General features: G+C 36.3%; 1 protein-coding gene across 1 annotated transcript; it reads right to left on the bottom strand.

The window, feature by feature from the left end:
- Window positions 1-611: 611 nt before the first annotated feature.
- IQUB (IQ motif and ubiquitin domain containing) lies at window positions 612-19,915 on the bottom strand. Its single transcript, XM_059472935.1, has 12 exons — window positions 19,854-19,915; window positions 19,323-19,585; window positions 18,356-18,487; window positions 18,073-18,248; window positions 17,674-17,829; window positions 15,130-15,340; window positions 11,396-11,571; window positions 6,841-7,011; window positions 5,269-5,445; window positions 3,742-3,990; window positions 3,135-3,320; window positions 612-904 (listed from the first exon to the last, which is right to left on the bottom strand). The coding sequence occupies exons 2-12, from the start codon at window positions 19,549-19,551 to the stop codon at window positions 743-745; spliced, it is 2,025 nt and encodes a 674-aa protein (XP_059328918.1). The 5' UTR covers window positions 19,552-19,585; window positions 19,854-19,915; the 3' UTR covers window positions 612-742.
- Between the last annotated feature and the right edge of the window lie 795 nt (window positions 19,916-20,710).

Here is a 20,710-nt window from a genome sequence, read left to right as displayed (position 1 = left end):
AAAGGTTGGGTCAAATCCACATCTTATAATAAAGGTTTCAAGAAGAACCTTGCAACTTTCTGTTGGATTTTTGAATTTACACCATATATTTTTCTCTGTAACTATGATCAAACATAAACTTTTTTAATTATGGGGAGAATTTACTTCTTCAAAAAATACAAACTCCTCAAAACAAAACACATTTCAAACAGTCTGAAATGTGTATTTCAAATTATGATATTTAAATTATTAATACTCAAATTATACTAATTACAATAATTTCAACAACTTGGATACAATTGCATGCTGGCAGTTCTTCTATGACCATCTATATGAGCGACAAAATGTAAAGTTGTTCTTTTGCACAAATATTTGTTCTGTAAGAATCCAGGGCTTGAAGGGGTTTATGCCTTATGTGCTTAAGACAAGAAAAATAAATTTAATACAGTGCTATAGCAATAATTTTCTAATTAAAGGGTCACAAAGAATTAACAGAATTTGCCCAACAGGAATATTACACTACAGACAGAATGTTCCAAGCAATGCAGAAATACACAGAAAAATAATCATTGCTTTAAAAACAGAATTTACAAAGCTGTTTAACAACATTTTATTTTTTTTAATGAGGTTACAAAACTTAAAATGCAGTTAAATTAACTGATTGAGATCAAATTATTTTATCCTTAGAAGTTTATTTTGATCTGTTTAATACAGTTAGGGTATTGATGAAAAAGTATATTTTTTAAAAATCTAGGAATTTAGTTCACTTCTTTAAATTCAAGGAACTATTTTCTTTGGAGGAATTCACATTAGACTGATTGTTACTTCTATGCAAAAATGATGCCATCGCAGGAATCCGAGCAAAGTAGCTTTTTGCCCGGATATGCTTTTGTTCTATTCTGTAAATAAACGGAGCTTCATAAGTCTGAAAAAAAATTTTCAAATACCATAAATACAATTAAGATATCTAAAAATATATGTGTTGCTTCATATTTTAGACATTATAAACATTTCAACATATTTTAGACATTATAAATATTGACCTTTTAATAAACTAAGGCAGATAATTTATTTGTATATATACATAATAAAATATTTTGTACTTCTATAGTACTATCTTATGGACCAGTAGTGAAAATTTCTCCTTGTGAAATATTACTCATGTTTTAAAAGCAGAGTAACTATTTTTTATCCATTCAAGATAAAATTTATTTATTTATTTATTTCAGGTGAGAACATTTGTACTTACATTTGAAATTTAAATAAGGGAACACTTAGCAAGATTTGCTAGGTGAAGACTGTAGAGGCATTCCTTGATAAGAATCAAAGTAGTTATTTTCAACTAATCATGACAGCAAGTATTTTGCAGCATTTCAGTCAGCACTTGCATGCAGTGGTGACATTTTCCCAAATTCCTCATTATTATTAGTAGTTTGGATGATGGAATAAATAACCAGAATGTTTAATTGAAAAAAACATTTTTCTATTGCTGTAGTCATCACTTTGAATAATTGCTATTAAATAAAATCACTATGAATAACTACTATTGAACAAAAGGCTTAAGAGGCCTTTTTGTTTTGGTGAATGAAAAACAATGATTCAACTTACAACATTCTATCTTTGCCTCATTTTCCTTATTTCACACTCTTCATTTTATTTTTTTGAAGAAGAAAGTTGAGTCCTCACTACAACTGATTTACATCCATATTTGTTGCAAGAGCTAATGAAAATACCTCATGGTTTTTATGTAGGCTTGTGTAGCTTAGCTGTTCTGACCTAACTCCTCCATCCACTGAAGCCCTGGACCTGATCAAGTCAATGGCATTTCTTTGACTATGACATCGAGACTCAGGGCATCAAACCAGAGAAGTGCTCAATCAGGATCTTTGCCTGCCATGATGCTGGTAACAAATTTATGGGTGCTGAGGAGCATCACTAGATTCAGATTGTCTGAATAGCCTTCTTGACTCACAGTGAGTGAGAGGAGCCAAGAAAGGGATTCCCAGCTTGAAACCGATTCTACCTTCTAAAGCTAAAACTCACATAAACGTGTCTGCTTGAAGACACACACTGGGCACTCACACACAAAATACAATGGATTGCAGAATTCCTTTTGCCTTTAGAATTCCCTGATATACTTCATCTGTAAATCAAACTTTAAAGAGAGCAATTAATTTGCTCTGTTTAGTTTGCTCTTAAGACTTCCAGAAAGAAGAGCAATACATAACAGCTAAAGCTGCATTTCTGATGCACACATATTGTGTTAAAAATTGAATTAAGAACACCCAAAACAAAAGAACACTAGGCAACAATGATTGCAGATCACTACTTACATAAATCAATAACCTGGAACTGAAAGGCTTAATAAGCCTTTATTAAGTGCTGGACAAACACAACTCACAGGATTCTCCTGTGCCTCACAAAACTAAATACTCTTAATATATTATGTTCAGTGGAGAGGTATTTCATAGACTACCATGTTTAGATATGGAATTTGGGAAGATTTGTGTAAAAATCCAGTTTTGATTATGAGTTTAACACAGTTCTAAGTGGTTTTAATTCAGAAGAGAAATTATGTTTCTATTGCTTAAATGCACACTATAAGGTTACATTGTAAGGGATACCTAGCTGATATTCATGTAAGAAAGTAGCATCAAATTTTATGATGACAAATGGACAAGTTATAGACAAGGAGCCATTCTTCTTTTTGATGAAAAATTTAGAAGACCAGAAACTAATGGGGCCAGAGCATGTGCAAGAGCACAGGCCCACGATGGTCACAGTATTTGTGCTCAGTCTTTAGTATGCTTTTCATCCAGCCTGGCTCTTGTCTGATCTGATCTGAAGGAAGAGAGCATGCATGGCACTGTTCTCAGCAAGCAGCATGGGTGAGGCCACTCAGATTCTTGCATTTCAGGAGGGAGAACTGGGGCAAGACAGAGTTCAGGTACATGGAATGAGCTGTACATGCCAGATGCCTTCTGGATTGCTGTCCATTCTGTTTAATAGCACAGATGCAATCATTTAAATAGTCACAATGAGGTAATTTAAAGATGGACAAGTATAATAACTAAATTTGGCCCAACATAATTAGTGGCAGGATTCTACTAAAAATAACATAAATACAGTAAAAAATAAAGCCCATTGAAATTTACCTTCTGAAGGTTACACAGTTTAAGATGTGCATCTGCCTCTTCTTTAGTGAGGAGAATAGTGTTCCATGGAGACCACTCACGTTGCTTATCCCACCTGACCATAACCAGCTCATACAGGTCACTGCAGGCACTGAGAGCTGACTGGCAGTTCCATATCTTCTCAATCAGGTACTGCATATCTGGAAGCTGAAATTGAAAACAGGGTTAAAAAGGAAAGAAACACGTTTCATTCTACAAGTCTTACACCCATATAAAAATCCAAATAAAGCTTTGGGTTAAAAAAAAATTCTATGCGCATTTCATATGATCACTTGGTTAAAAAGCATCTTCATATACATAAGTACTTTTTGCATAGTTGTTGGAACATCTGATTCTTCGACCTGTCAGCTAGATTTGTTTTAGTATATAGCTTGCAAACCACCTTTTAAAGCACACCTATGCTTAAGAGCTTAAGAGCTGCTTCTTTATGGTGTGGAACATCACATACCAGAGGAAGAAGCTGTAGATTTTAGCCCATTTCTCAATTTGTCCACAACATACAGAAAATAGAGGATACATAGTCAAAGCCACTGCTTACTATGAGTTGCAGTGCTCTTTCCAACAGTACCTGAACTAGGAAAACAATTTTACTATCATCCTGATAATCAACTTCAGACTTCCTGAGATCTTCCAGTATAAGTCTGTACTTGAAATAAGATTCTCGTTTCCGAGCCTCATTATCGAGCTGGTAACAGGAGCGACATCTGCCAATGGTGTAGGAACTTGCAGGAATGGGAAACTCAGAAGGTGGTAAGTACTTTTCACAGCTATGACAGAAGTAAACGTTTTTATAAAGTGTTAAGGGATCTTGTGGAACCTAGAAATTTAAAAAAACCAAAAAAGTTAAATTACAACAGGGTATCTTTGTATTACTTGTATGTTACTCAAACACTATCAGGATAAGTCTTCCATATCTTCATGCAAGTATTTTAATATGTAAAAGCTAGAAGTATTTATTTAAAAATACTCAATAAAGTGTTGTGATTGTTCTTGGATAGGATACCAAGAGTAACTGTATTTTCTTACTGCATTTGCTAAAACCAGTTATATAAATCAGTCAATTCCCTTTTAAGCTATATGAAGATCCTAAAATTTATGTTCCAGTGCTCTTCCTGGTGCTTTTATGTATGCAGATTGTCAGTTATTCTGGAAAGATGACAACACAGAGAAAACAGAAACTAAATTCTCCACATTTTATTTTTCATGCAGAATCTGCCCTTTTTGGCAAAGATAAAACCCTGAGATAATAGGCATATTAACATTTTGGCATAAGAATACAAAATCATCAGAACTGCATGTCCAGAAACAACACAGGGGAAGAAAATGAAAAGAATGTATAATGTGGTCTGTGCAGACAGCCTGAGTCTGTAACTGGGTAGTTTGAGTAGTCTGATAATCTTCAGTGTCTGCTAATAAAACCCAGTGTAACATTAACTGTTAGTTGGTTCTAAATCTGACATCTGCATCTACATCTGACAGATTCTCTACTCCTGAGATAACATTGACCACTGTATGAGGAATGCTCTTCTGATAGATGCAAAACAGACATTGCTACTTAGAAAAGCAACATATGATAGTGAATCATATTTTTATTTGCAATATGTAGTCAGAAAAGAAAAACACTCACACACTGGAACAGTTTTTGCTTAGGTGCAAACTCACTGGACATTGACATGGGCTATGCTGTTCCTTTCTGGATGCCCAGCATGCTGCCTCTTGACCAGTAGAAAAAACACAACTTCCTCTCTCAGTATATTGGTACTGCTTTGCTATTACATTTTACTGATACTATCCCATGAGATCTACCATTTATAGCTTTCAGATTTTTTATTTCAGACACAAGAGTTCCTGGGCTCTCTCAGTGCTGCCAGCCACTTGTCAGGTGCTTATGACCCACGTCTATGCCCCATGCTTCCTAATAGGACAATATAAATTTATTTGTGTGAAACCTATGTACTTGCTACAATTTACTTCCTGAGGAACTCCTCCACAAATTCTACAGCAAAATGTAAAATAAAAAACCTTTCAATATTTTCCATCCCCCTTCTCTTTACTTCAATGGCCACTATGTCAGGCTGCAAAATAAGAATAATACCTTAATTAACCCAGCAACTTGAGGGTTAAACTCTGGAGTTTTGATATACTGGAGAAATAATGTACAAATTCTTTTCCTCAGTCCTTCCAAGTTGCATTCTTTCACCTCTCTTGACAAAAGATCAATTTCCCTGTCAATTAATGCCACTAATTCCTCGGTTAATTTACATTCATGTTCCTGGAAAAAAAAAAAAGAGAGAAAAAGGAAAATCAACTGCACAATAAAGAAGCAAACAAACAAAATCATTCAACAAGACAAGAAAGCAACCTATGGAATCTATGGACATTACTATGCATACCTCTGTATGTTCATATAAGAACATGTTCACAGAAGAATTCCTTAGTCTCTCAGGGAAAAAAAATCTCCAGGGAAAGAACTGTAGAACTACAAAAGTAAGAATGCTTACAGATTCTGTTTTAAAGGGCCTGTATATGTAAACCAAAGCTGTGAGGAACTGTAAGCCTGGAAGCACTAAAAGATGCTTAGCAGAGCTACTCAACAAGTGCAAAATTTTACGTCTTCAAAAGTCCCAAGAAATATTTCCCTAAGAAGCTTCCTTTGGCTATGAGATTGGAGGTGTAATATAGATGAGTTTAAAAAAAATGCCACTAGAAAACCCAAAAAAATCCACCACACAAGAGGCATGGGGGACTTTGCCTGGAAATTAGTCACTTCAATATTTCCAATGCTTGGCAGGAGATTCTCCAGAGAGAGAGACGTAAGAGGTGAATGAGTTCAGTGATTTCTCAGATAAAAGAGAGTGCTATTTTACAGAAATGCACTTGTTGACCACAGCAATATTGACTTGTGTTACGATGGGCAAGAGTTCATAAACCAGAAATGTTCTCAATGCCATAGTGACTTTAAATCAAATACTGACACTACCAAAACAAACAGCAAGATGCTTGTTTGTTTTAATAAGACCAGGAAGCAGCATTCTATTCTAGGCTGATGTCAACAGTATCATCCTGAAAGGACCTTGAGACTCATTCTTTTTGTACGTGAGTAAATAAATAAAACATATATGAAAGACTAAAAAAAAAAAATGCAACCAGCTTCTAATTCATTGGGAACACTAGCAGCAACAGTGGCAGCAGGGAGTGGGGGGCAAAGAGAAGAAGAAAAAAAATCAGTATTTGCTACCCATAAAATTGGTAATCCAAACCAATAGATAGATAAGGTTCTACACAGATATTTCAAAGAACTGAGAAAAAATTAATGGTAGTTGCCACATATATCCCTGCCACGGCTCTCATAAGGTTGATATTAAATAGGAAACAAAACTTTGTACTAAAATTGTATTATGTATTAATATACAAAGACATCTAAAACCCTGGGGTTAAAATTCTAATACAACCTGAAGACAAATATGCACATGATAAAGTGAAATATGAATTTAGAGTGTATCTGGAATTTAAATTACACTCACACACCAGGTAGTACATGAGGGTCTCTAGCTCACCATCATGGCACTTGCCTGCCAGCAGCAGCACTGCTAATGAGTCAATTAAGTGACAGCACCTTTAGAATAAAAAGCTTCAAGCTAAACATAAATAGAAAACTAAACCTTACCTTCACTGTCCATTTGAGTGTTAACAGCACAGATATCCTCTCATCTTTTGGGATGTCCTTTGTGTTAATGCTGCGGTAGATTTCAAGTAGTTCTTTGCCACGGAGCGAGTTCGGTGTATCCATTTCAGTGATTTTTCCATCAAATGCTTTCCACCTCCTAGGTTGTGCACACTTCAGAAACAATTTGTAGAACTCTGAGCTATTAAAATCTGACCACCAGCTGAACAATTGCATTATGGTACATCAAGTTTTATCAGAGCAAAGAGGGAGTTAACATTAATGCTTGACTAATGCAAAAGGCTAATTCTATTGATGATATTGATACAGCACCTCTTCCACCAAAGCAAGCATTCAATTGCACACTTTATTTAAAGCAGCAGGTCATGACAATTTCGACTTACAGGATATTAAAAGCAAATAATATTCTCCTAAATGGATATGCTCTACTTTTTTAAAGTGAATTTACTGACAGTAGCGTTAGAATACATTTGTTCTGTATATCACTTTGCAGTCATAAATCCCATCAAACTATCAGTAAAAATCAATGGGTCTGTTGACTGTGTAAAGATTGAAAATTTAAGACCTTAAAGTCTACTGCAGTAAAAAATATCTCCAGGGAACTGTTCTATTTATACTAGTTGCAGAGAAGGATAGAAGGAATACAGTTTGTTAGAGCTGGGGCAAGGTATGTATTTACAGTTTACCAGACACTTCACCTAGCTTCCTGTTTACTAACTTCACCACATGCCATATGCCTTATGCTTCAATTATCTCTTTGCACATCTTTAACTTTTATAGACAGTAAGAAGTTCCATGATGTCACCTGCCCCACAAGGTCTGAAAAGTACAACCATTTTCTTCATTTTCTTCTTTCCAGAAGATGGATTTTGGTTACAAATAACTGTTACATAAAGAGACAGGTGTCCAATTCCAATAGAAAAGAGTTTTCAAAAGCCTCTCCCATCATTACTTAACTCAATTTCCTTTTCTTAATGGGGAGAGGTACTCAAAACCTCTTTCTATGTTTCAATTATTCTCTTTCACTATATTTGGAACTTAAGTACTCACTAACACTCACGAACTTCACCTTGCAGTCTCAGTGTGACCTAGCAACAGGAACACTTTATGCAGTATTCACATGTCTAGTAGCTTTCTGGACATGACCCCAGCATTGACACAGTCATTATTTTGATGAAATTGACTTGATATGGTGATAAGTAATAAAAATATCAAGAATATTAGATAGCTAGAAGAGATGTGATTAGTTATCACCACAATCAAAACTTTTCCTCACTTTTAAGTAAATAGTTAGGTAAGGAAAAGAAAGAAAAAATAATTTCAGAAAGGATTTAACATCAAATTAATGACACTTAATTACATTTTCAGTGGGGGTAGAAATCTAATTAAAGGAGATATTGTTAACCAGGGATCACATTTCACAGCCAAAACTAAGAATGCAATAGCAAAATCAGAGAGTAGCTAAAAAAACCCCAAAACAACTAACCAACTCTTAATTACTTGGTGAAATCTTTGAATTTCTGCAAAACTTGAGCAAGGCAATTTTTTCTCTGTCATATATAGAGAGCATTCTATTGTATGTTCATTTTGTTTCACTATCTTTATACAATACTATAAATTCTTTAAAAAACCCTAAAACAAAACCAAAACCCCACACTTTGCAAACAATGAAATTCAGACCAACCTAGAAGGTCTATCATGCTGGCAATCCTTTGTATGTTAGACTGGGACAAATCACTCTTTTCCATATAGTAGTTCATTCAGTACCTACATTTGATCCTCTTCAAGGAAATCACTTACCATAACAGAGAAAGGTCATTTACTAATGCTAGAAAAAAATCAATGGCCAGGGTAGACCCTAAGAAATAGTCAGTAAAATTAGATTTTTCTGATAATTTGCAAACCCAATAGGTGCAAGTAAACTTGGTAACCCATTCTTCAAATGACCCTTAATACAGACCAATTCTGTTATTATAATTATTTCTTCAAAAATAAATCTGTAACTTCTGTATTTTTCTTACTACTTGATCATAGCTGGGTATTACATAAAAATTTTAAAATGGAAAAAAAAATATGCAGCCTTTTACTGAAAAAAGAAAGAATCACAAGTTCTCTGGTTGCAGGACTATTTTTCTGTACTCCAGACTGACAAGAGAAAAACTAAAACTTTGAGATCTTCTGCCAGCTTTCTCTTGTCTTTTAGTCTGCTGGCAGTGCTGTGGAATTTACAATAATCCTGTTATCTGTATTACTACAACTACACTCTGCTGCCAATGTATGAAAGCAGAAAAGGAGCCTGAGGAAACACACCACCACAGAGAGAGAGGAAAAGGTGAGTATAATTTAAAAAAATCCATAGGATGTGTGCAGAAATAGTACAAAACATGAAAGGTATGAACTGAGTGACAGTTAATAGTTACACAAATTTCTTTAAGTCAATATGATTGCTGTACAAAAGCTTAATCAAATACTTCCTCTCCAAAGTACAAAAGCTGAAGAAGAACAAGTTCAGCATAAAGAACCCCCTAGAACATAGGGCACACACAACCAGTACCAACCTTCATAAGGGCACACACGCCTGTGGAGGTACATGCTTAAAGTAGCAAAGAAGGGAACAAAGGTTTCCATGGAGAAGCAACTTTCATGCCACATTGGCCATTGCAGCTTGCAGTCTTCAGATGTGAAAGATACTATTGCAGCTTTAACTGGCAAGTGTCCAGATCAACATTGCCAGCTCAAAGTTCAAGAAAAAAACAAATTATCCCTAATCAAGCACTCAAAAATAAATCTCATGCTGTAATTTAAAAAGCTTAAATTGCACTGTTACAGTCATAGCAAACCATCCATATAATTTTGAGATTTACAAAATTATATTTATCTTTTATAAAAATGCAAAAATTTTTACTTTTTCTCCGAGTTAGAACTATCTATGTCAACAGTTTAGAACAACACTCGAAATCCTATAGCGAACATGATAAAAAACATGAAACATACAGTCCCTTTCATGAAAAGCATAATTTATACATTTAAAGTAGGAATAAATAAATTATTAGTGACTGCTTCAGGAAAAACAGTCTTTCCACTTGTCTTTCCACTGTTTGTAAAGACAAAATATCAGTTGTCTCTGATGTGTCTCCTGATTCTCCAAACATCAACTGTCACTGAGAGTTTTTGTGCTGAAGAACGTTTTGCTTCTGATTCTAGATGTAAGAAAACTGTCCAGCTTGTCAGAATATGTGCTGGAAGCAATCTGTACAGGTAGGACACTGGAAATCAGTCCTTATGGAAAAGTAAGGACAGAGTCAGTTTAAAGTGAAATATATTTGCTTTGACTGTTCTAGGCTTCTTTTTCGAAGAAGGTAACAGAACAGATTGTTAGTAGAAGAAGCAAACATGAAACATAGAAATGATTCAAGGCTCTGAAAATAATCCTAATTATTTGGTTTGGTGGGGTTTTTTTTCATTCTTGAAAGCAGTAAGACAGAAAACAGTCATAGCACACCAATAAATGTGGTAATAGTTCCACCAACATTTCAGATAAGACACTTGTTCATAATGAGAAATGTAATACATTTTATCAAATCACATTTAGAGTACAGTTCCCCAGCATCAGTAATAAAAAGAATGAAAAAAAGTCTCTTTTGTACAAAACCACCATTTCTACTTTTGAGCACTCAATAGTCAAAATTTTAAAATAATAATAATAATAATAATAATAATAATAATAATAATAATAATAATAGACAGCTAAAAACCATTTCTGTTGCAGTATTTCTTTTCATAATCATGTATATACTTTGAAAATAAACTATTACTTTGTTCCAATGGCTGGACATCTACCTAAAAGGACAAGGGTTTTTTGGTCTTTTACATTAGATACCACTGAATTTAATGCCATTTTAAATCATCTTTGTGAATGAAAGAATTTTCTTTTTCTTTAATAAAGACTGAAGAACACTTCCCTTAAATATCATCCCCAAGATTATACAAGAATGAAATCTCAAATAAAATTCTAATGGAACTAAAGTCAGTGATTTAATAACTGAATTCAACATCAGATTCAAACTCTTCTTTATACAGGGAAACAGAATAAATGCTTTCTTTAAAGAAAGACATATGATGACCAGAGGCCTATACTCATTTAGGAAATAAATGAAAAATTTACTTCCTGAAGGATAACATATTATTATTATTATTATTATTATTATTATTATTATTATTATTATTATTATTATTATTATTATTATTATTATTATTGTTATAATTAATTATATGTATTGTTTATACTTTTTATAGTTAACAGCATTAATGATCCACTGTTCAACCTTCAATTGGTCTGGTAGCTATGAAATTCTCAGCTTGGAAAAAAGAAATTTACTGAATTTTATTGACATGAACAACCACATAATTTGGATATTTATAACGTTTGCATTCACATGATTAACTGTTAAAAACTACAAAAGGTATTTTTGTACTTTGCAGGTGTATTTTCTGTTCCTGAACTTAGATATTCTTTATGATCAGAGTAATTACTGACCTTACCCAGAAAGTGCAGTATTGCTTTTTGTTGATTCTCCAGATTGGCACTTAATTTGTGCATCCCAATGCAAGCAATGAGCTCTGTCTCTTCTTCCAGAAGTGCAAAAAGTGCTGCCTTTCTTTTACCTCCAGTAAGAGTTCTGTTAATTCGCTCAGTCTCCTCCTGCATCCATACTGCAGATACAAATATTGTTACTTTCCAGCAAAACTTCTGCTTTCATATTTAAGAAACAACATAATCGACTTTTCTTTCAATATTCACTAAAACTCAGTTTCCATTTTAGGGAGTTGATGTTATAGCTATTTTCAATACATGCAGATGGCCTAGAAATTAATGTAAATTATACAGATGTTCTGTGAGAGTATGTGTGTGTACATCAATTCCAGACTGCCAATTTGCACTCCAAACTCAAGGATGAGTAGGAGAAAAAGAATCTGTATGTGAGAAAAAGAATTTAGCTCCTGTGGAAATGTATGATGAAATGGCTGCATCTTACTGTGGTACTACTAGTACTCAGTGCTGAGAATATTACTGCTTCTCCCTGCATAAATGAGTAAAATCTAAAGAAGCTTGAAGTCCTCCAAAACTGAGATAAAACTTGACTGACAGTCACATTTAGCACTTGAGGTTTTAGACTGGATATTGCAGTGGTATCACCTTTTGCCATCCAAGGCAGATGAGAACACATTAATAACTCGACAGTCACTGCTTTACTCTCCCTTTCCTTTTCTATAACACAACCCTTCAAGTGGGTGAAAGTGGCCACAGAAGAAGCCACAGGAGGTGATGACAGCAGCACATGGATCAGTACATGCTGAATAAGGATCTGACCCCCTGACACTTTTGCTGCCAATATAGACACTGCATGGATTTAGAGAAATCTGCCTGTAAAATCAAACTGTGTTTACTGCCTTTGCATATCCCATAACAATTCCTGGCTTCTCTGAAGAGTCTGATCTAGTTCAAATACCTCTAGGGTTTTGTAGGGAATTTTATAAGATCCAAAACTGAAGAATACCTCAAAGTGTTGTTATCATCCCAGAGCAGTTACGCAAAATCAAAACCCAGAGTAAAAGGAAACCATTCAATATGTGAGACACTGAAAAATTCTGTAACATCCTGGATCAGGTAAGATTAGAGGCAGGAGGAGGGAAAGGAGGAAGGCTTATTTTCTGCCTGTGGCTTCTTATCTACAACACCTTGTTTTCCATTTTTAAATATTTCAATTCATTTCCTTAAGGCTCTCCAAGCTGTAACATGACAGCTGTCTGCCAAGTTCTGAGAACCCCAAGATATATATTTTAAATACAGCCAAGCCACCAAACAACAGCCTTATACAGAATTATTTACATGAAGCTTTATTATGCCTGAAGGGGGCATAATAATGCCCCCCAGCAACTTCTAAGGTGGAGCAATAAATAGAGTAAGCAATTTTGTACATTCAGAAATGAAAAAGCTGCCACTTACCATTGATACTCACTTCTTGATTCCCCATTTACCTGCAACCAATCTAATCTCCTCTTAGATTATCTGTTCTGCAGATTATCTATCTGCAGAGATTTTACTCATTACAATTTTTACTCCACTGTTTATAAAGTAAAATAGCTCATACTTTTCAAATAAATAATAAATGCCTATGCAGACATGCTGCATATATAGATAGACCTCATTTGCACTATATAGTCAACAGTTCTTGTACCACCAGGAATTGCTTGTACTGGCTGACCCTGTAATAGTAACCCTGTTGTGATTACATCAATAACCTTCACAGATCCCTGGACGACAATAGTCTCATTCTATTACTGTCACAATGATTTAGGTTGTGTAAATTGTTGGCACTGTAAGAATGCAAAATTGTTGCAGATGCAGGTAGGAAAAAAACTCCAAGTTCCTAGAATCATTAAGCTCTATTAAAATGAAGAGCATGATTGCAAATCTCCATGTAGAGAAGCAACTAGTCAATACCAATTAACAAAAACTAAACAGTGAGATTGATACCAGACCATTATTTTTAATAAAATAGTAAAAAAAACCATTTCAAATACTGGAATTTGTTCTGTTCTGAAGTGGCACATGTTTTTGTCAGGTTGACTAGATATGAAATTTCTGAACATGCTTGGCTGAAACTTTTATTATTTGTGAATCCAAAGTCATTCAATTAAGCAAGAGACACTTGCATAACCATAAGTTTCAAATCTAAAAATATCATGAAGATCAGCACTCTTCCATAACTTCAACAGAACTTACTTGCTTCTACTGCAAGTAAGACTTTTCACACTTAAAAAAATGAAATAGTAAGATTTCTCATAAGTGGCAAGGAAAAAAGTCCTATTTGAGTACCTTGGCTTTTGATACAGACACAACTTGAAAAGGGCTTGATTCTTGGGAAGTGAAAAGCAAACTATCTACACAGAAAAAGGGAGGGGGGCTGGACAACCTCAAACAAGCCACAAATATCATGAAGATACTATTCCAATAACTGCAAAGCTCAAGACAAGGAATAATTTTTACATTTGTCACGAACAGTGATATTTATAAATCATTTATTAATTCAGACAAAGCCATTTGTTCAACGCCACACAAAGTATGACAGCCCTAAAAGATTAGTATATAACTTGGGAATTTTTGAATCGTGATGCTGAGCTCTATGAATAACACATGCCATCAAATTTATGCTCAGTTTACCACTGAAGAAAGAGCTGAGATGGTTTATGGTAGGGCAGGTGGCTTTGCAATGAAGTAGGTCATCTCTTAGGTCAGCTCTGCCACAGGGACAAAAATATCCAAACTGGCAAAGAGCTAGGCCATAAAGCACTGTAGCTGAGATAACATAAGAATTGCTACAAGTTACAGTACAAACCTCTGGCTTTAAAAGAGACATTGTAAAAAAACAAAATTTGTCTTGCTATTTCATTATATGCTGCTACAAGTGCACAGTTTTGAATGTTTTTGTTTTTCCAAAGGAAATACTCTAAGTTTTTTGCTCTATTTGCACCATTACATTCTTGTAAGGTTTTATGTCAATTATCTGCAGTATTCACATTATTTTTCTGAAGAAGTTTAGAGGTGCTTGCCTGTATTAAACATCATCTACTCCAAGAACAGGAAATGTATGACTTTCAGAATATCCTGCAGAACTCCTAAGAGATTTTTAAAATGTTGACAACACAGTTTTATGAAACATGGAATGAACTAGGAAGGAGAAAAAGCATCAGTAGAGGACAACTAAGACAAAAAGAATAACTTCTGTCATATGTTGTAAAATTCTGTAAAAAAATTCCTCAGCATCTTAAATGTAGAGTGAAAGATAAAAGCAACTCTGATCTAAAAAAAACACCCTTTTGTTCTTCTAGCTGACCTTAACTGTAGACATAAATAAAAAATGTTAATAAAACTGCCAAAGAGCACTCTTCTATAAACCAGTTGTTTCTAAAAAAAGGTGTACTGGCTTTGGCTGCAATAGAGTTAATTTTTAGTCACAGCAGCTTGTAAGGTGCTGGATGTTGATAACACAGGGATGTTTGGTTATTGCTGAGCAGTGCTTACAGAGCATCAAGGTCTTCTTCCTGTTTTTTAGTAATACATGAAAGTAAAATAATTCTTTTACAATGAAAAAGATTCCACTGTCAAGCAGAAAAAATAATCTATAAAAACACGTAAAAACCCTAAGTTTGTTTTAAACAAACTGTACTGTTTTGTTGCTTTAAGGATATCCCTTTAAGAAAACTTACATTCCAAGTCATGGTAGAGTAGCTCAAAGTCTTCTCTTGTTTTAGGGTTCAGTTTTTTCTCATACTCTCTAATCAATTTTTCTTCTTTCTCCCATTTTTTCTGTAATTCTTCTTGTGCCTCCTGTGCCAGCCTTAACCTCCTTTGCTCCTTCAGATTTTGTACTAAATATGCAGCATGCCAACGACGGAAATACTTCTGTATTACTATTGCCTATATGTGATACAATACCAAAGAATCACGAATTTAAAATGAAACAACATAGTATTTTGAAGTGTAGCATTATGTCTTAACTCTTCTCCAGCTCCCTAACTACATTTTCTAAGATTTTTCTTGTACTGAAGCTAATTTAAATGTTACAAAATCAGTCATGTACTATTAGTTTAAGCACTAGTATGTTTACTCAGTTAGGTAACTGCAGGAATTTAACCAGTGAGTACAGTGGATAAAATGGGTTCAAATAATCAAATCAAAATATAAACTACATTTAAATATCCATTTTTCTTTTTCAAATCTCCCCTTAAAAATGTATTTTGCCATGCACTGTTTTTATTCTTTGCCTTATCTTACTGCAAATTTACAGAGTGGAAATGTAGACACATTTGCAAAATTTCTTTTAAATTTCTAGTTACAAAAATCAACACATAGACACAACATCAACTGCATTTTATTTGTGAACAAACAATGAAAGTGAAATTACTAATGCTGTTATGACAGAAATTAAAAAAGAAAATTAAATCATCGACCTTGCCAAGCTGTGGCTATTGAGGACTGGGGAAATGTCTACGATATGTTAAGGGAGGATGCTGCACAAGCCTCACCTTCTGCTGGCTGTTGCACTACAAACAGTTCAGTCAGATCAATGCCTTGAGGTACCAAGCACTGTTCAGCATCAAAAGCTATCAAGCACAAAATCATACTAATACAGTCACACTGTCTCTGGTAATATTTTAATCTAAAACTTCTCTTCAATATGCCTTCAAACAGTATTTCAATATGGACCTATACTGCACTGGGCAAATCCATCAATGTGAACCAACACCAAGCCGACATCTCTCTACTATGTATTATCAATTACCTATAGACACATTACAGACTTCCATAAGGGTCACCAAAGACCACAGAAAAACATATTGGTAGTCCTGAGGAAATTACTCCCTACCTGGGTTCCACTTCTACAAGATGCACATTGCCATCAGCTACAGCTGACCGATTTAAGAAGTTCTCACGGACATATTTTAGGAAAAGTCCTTTTGTTAGGATCTTTTCTCCTGAGAAGCTGAGAGGCCTCAGAAACGAAATGTAAACAATAATTAATCTGCTGCTGTGGAATGCAACAGGTGCATCTGTGATTGGTCTCATGTGGTTGTTTTTAATTAATGGCCAATCACAGTCGAGCTGTCTTGGACTCTCTGGTCAGTCACAAGATTTTATTATCACTCCATTCCTTTCTATACCTTTCAAGCCTTCTGATGAAATCCTTTCTTCCATTCTTTAGTGTAGTTTTAATATATCATTTTCTTTTAATATACTATATATCATAAAATAATAAATCAGCCTTCTGAAACATGGAGTCAAGATTCTCGTCTTTTCTCTCGTCCTGGGACCCCTGCGAACACCACCACCTTTACAAGAAAACTTCTGCCCAGAAAACTTCAAATACCTTGCCAACCACGTCAATACAATTACCAATACAATTATTCTATTTAGACATTTGGGGAATCAACTGTTTCTCCATTCAGTTGGATTCAGACTGTCTATTTTCAGCAATCAAATTAATAACTAGAGCATTTACAAAGCAATGCCTCATCTAACACTACTTAGGGCAGACTTTAGTTAGATGCGCAGTCACAGAACACATGGTTTCCAAAAAGCAGAGTGGAAGGCCTAAATGGCATCCTCTGCACAATGAATATGCAGAATCTGTAATCTGAATTGCCTTCATGAGGCAACTCAGTGCACAGAAAACCCCACAGACCCACTGCCTGCGTTTGAACAGCCCATTTCTACTTCAGTGTCAAAGCAGGGAGCTTGAACAGAATCCAAATGGATCAGCTTGCACAAGGTAACCTACTAAGTCTGACAAAAAACCCCAGCCAAACAGACAAGGAACAATAGATTGTTCTCAAAACTCAAAAGCTTGAATGCAGATCTCCTAAATCCTAACCCAATACTGCATTTATTTCAGGCCATACATTAAGCATGTATCTTAGGTTATTCCAAAGAGATCATGAGAATTTTGTAAGAACAAGCCTGTTTTAATCCTTAATGCTCTACATAGGAACTTAACTGTCACTGTGAGACAGAAAACAATAATTTCAGAATTCTTAATATTTAAGAGATTGCAAGGTATCAAATGTCACTAAAACTCTAGAGCAAACATGCACTTCCCCTGTATCTGAAAGATTACAAAAGATGAGCATAAGAAGACATTTTACAGTTCACTTTTAAATTCCGTCTTTGAACACTCTGAACACTCATTAAATATTCAGATAACCTTCACAATTCATTATTTTCCAGATAGTTTCAAATAGATAAGGACTTACTGCTTCAAGTCTACGTTTATGGTATTCCTCTGCTGTAAAATACTTTCCAGGAGTTATTAGTTTGTCGGTCATGTTTGATACATAAAGGCCAGTTTTAGTCATCTGTGTTGATGTTGTATTTCTCGTTTGTTGTTGGGCATTTTTTTCCACGGCCGTCTGGGGAAAAAATGCATGTCAGATTAGAAGCAAATACACAGAGATTTTTTTTTCCTCATTACAGTAAGTGGCAAAATTAGCTATTTGCAATGAAAATCACAAGAATAATTATATTTATCTAATAAATACTTTCATTTGCACATTTATCTCAGATTTATTTCCTCTTTCCTATCAGAAATAGTGCCAGCATTCTATTCCATTTGGTAAAAACAACATTCTAAAGGGACATTACAAAGCCTTTACCTGTGTTCCCCTACAAAATAACTGAATTCCTTTGTCAGGTCGTTTTTTGGGGTTTGTTTGTGATCCTGCATTATGAAATTCCACTCCTGTTGACACGTTCCTAAATCCACCCAGAAAAGGTTTCTTATAGGTAGGTCTTTCAACTTTTACAACTACTTCTTGAAATGAATCTGAACCTGTTAAAAGGAAAGTTCCAAAATATAAATATTGCTTATTTCAGTAACACATCTAGATTAGATCATATTTACATATGTATTGACAAATGTGTAAAAGCAGCATTTACCTGTTTCTACTCTGACAGTTAAGACATCAGGCATGTGGTAATCCTGTTGAATGACTTCTCCAGGGAAACATTCCTGATTCTCAAAATTAGGCCAAGTCTTCCAAGATGTTCCATTATCCTTAATCATGCTTACTAAAAATAAAACCAAAATTCATTCCTGAGAAGTTTCTCAAAACAAACAAATAACTCTTTCAACTTTAGCCCAGGATGATTTTATTGTAACACTGCAACACAGCATAACCATCCTTTTTTTCAGCTAAAAGACAGTCTATTTGAAAGCTGAAACAGTATTATCATACAATTTTAAAGGTGGTATCTAATGTAATACTGCCACCACATAAAGATATTCCTAGCCAGCTTCTCAGAATGAGAGCAGATGAATGCAACCCAGCCAAGAGGAAAGTAGTCAGCAAGTCCATACGAGGAAATGTTATTCACTCTGCTCAGCTGCTGAACAGGATATGCTGTGTTCTGCTCTGAAGAGCCAAGCAAATGTGGTCCTGTATTAGGAAGTGACTGAAGACATCCAGAACACTGAAGAACAGGTGTAGGTAATGATGGAGAATTTGGGAAGCTGCAGGAGAAAGACACGGATAAAAGAAGGGTGGCAGGCAATTTACAGGGGAATCTAAGAAAGGTAAAATAGTAAGGTGATTTCTATAATGTTGGCTAGACTGGTAATTTAAATGCACATACAAAATATGTATACTTATGCATACACATTTCTGGAAATAAGGATCATTCCATAAAGTGCCATCTAGAAATGACTACTACAGTTTGAGATAAAGAATACATTCCTTACCTTTGGACTATGTTTCAAACGAGAATTTAAAAAGTTACTGCAGGACCAAACCTCAGCAAGCATAAACAGAATGAGGGTGTGTGGGAGTGCAAGAAGCTATAACCAAGTTGAAGAAAAAATATCTCTTTAAACCATTAATACCCAACATTTTAACTACTTCTTTACCTGTCATTGTCCCCTTTTCTGTACTCTCTGGCAGTACTGAATTTTGAGAAGGAGACGGCTGGTTCCAGCCCCTCTCTGATTGTGCAGTGCCTGCAGGTTCAGGGAGCGGAGGCTTCTCTGCTGGGTCCCCATCCTCTCCGACTGCTTTTCCTTGTGAGGGTGCAGGTGATTGCTCTGCACTTGATCCTTCTGATGTAACAGCTTCAAAGCCATCTGATGCACCTTCCATTTCCTAAAGCATCAGTTGCATGCTTTTAACCTTCCTGCAAGAATAATCACAGGATCTATTATAAATTGCATACTGGCACATTTCTAATACCAGAATTATTGGTAATTTACTGTCCTGAAAAGCTTTTCCTGTATCTAATCCCAAAAGGCCTATTGAGAACAGCATGAAATCTTTGCTTCCACCAAACAGAAAGCTGGTGGCTGGTGTTTACCAAACATAACACTCCAAGGCAAGTAGCCGGCACAGTTTTTTTTACCTCTTGTTCTCTGCCTACAGAACAAGATGGTCCAAGCGGTCATTACCTAGAGACAGAACACCTTTACGGTTTTCCGAGTTGCCACCGAAATTATACCGGCTGGAAGAGTCCTAAGCCCAAATTCCTCAGCATAGAACCACAACCAAACCCGCAGGATCCGGGACGCAACAGCTCCCGGCGGCAGCCCGGGGACGCCAAACTGCTCGGGCGGGCCCCCGGCACAGTGCGCACCGGGGCCGGGGCTGCGGCCGCCGCTGGGGGCACAGCTGGGACCCCCGCACCCATCCTCCCGCCCCTGTCCCTGTCCCTGTCCCTGTCCCTGTCCCTGTCCCTGTCCCTGTCCCGGCACCTCCCGGCCCGCGCTCCGGGCAGGCGCTGCTCGGCCCGGCGGCGGCGCGGTAGCCACGGCAACCGGCCTGGGGAGCAGGAGCGTGCGCACTGAGGAGCGGGGCCGGGCCGGGCCGGGCCGAGCGGACTGAGAACGCCCCGGGCGGACTGAGAACGCTCCGGGAACCCGCCGGTTCGGGAAAAGTGGAAAGGGAGGTGGTGCGAAAGGACGAGCAAGTGCCCTGCTTCCCTCCAGCCACAGCAGCTGCACGAACCCGTGCTGGCCTGGAGCGGCCCCAGTGCCGGCACACCCGCAGGGGCCGTGCCCGCGCTGTGACCCTGAGCAGCGATGAGAGCTCGTACCAGCCCATAGCGGCAGCAATGTACAAAAACACCGTTTTTCCTTATATCCTTATTCTGCGAGTAATAGCAGAAGTTGTACTAAAGCCCCAGAACTCTTGGATATCGAGAAAGGGTGTTGTGTGTGAGTGTTGGCAGCCGTCGTGCCACACACCGTCCCTTGCGGGCTGTGTGGCAGTGCCTACCCGTGACATGGCTTGTGCCTAACCCTGCTGC

This window comes from Ammospiza nelsoni, chromosome 5 (assembly GCF_027579445.1).
Source record: "Ammospiza nelsoni isolate bAmmNel1 chromosome 5, bAmmNel1.pri, whole genome shotgun sequence".
NCBI classification, from domain to species: domain Eukaryota; kingdom Metazoa; phylum Chordata; class Aves; order Passeriformes; family Passerellidae; genus Ammospiza; species Ammospiza nelsoni.
Note: the sequence above shows the minus strand (reverse complement) of the source record. Positions and strands in the feature narration are given on the sequence as shown.

Coding starts and splice junctions, on each gene's coding strand:
- IQUB (XM_059472935.1), bottom strand. CDS start 19,551: ATGGAAGGTGCATCAGATGGCTTTGAAGCTGTTACATCAGAAGGATCA. Junction 5,446..6,840: donor CACTCAAATGGACAGTGAAG/GTAAGGTTTAGT, acceptor TTTTTTTTCCAG/GAACATGAATGTAAATTAAC. Junction 3,991..5,268: donor AAGTTGCTGGGTTAATTAAG/GTATTATTCTTA, acceptor TTAAATTTCTAG/GTTCCACAAGATCCCTTAAC.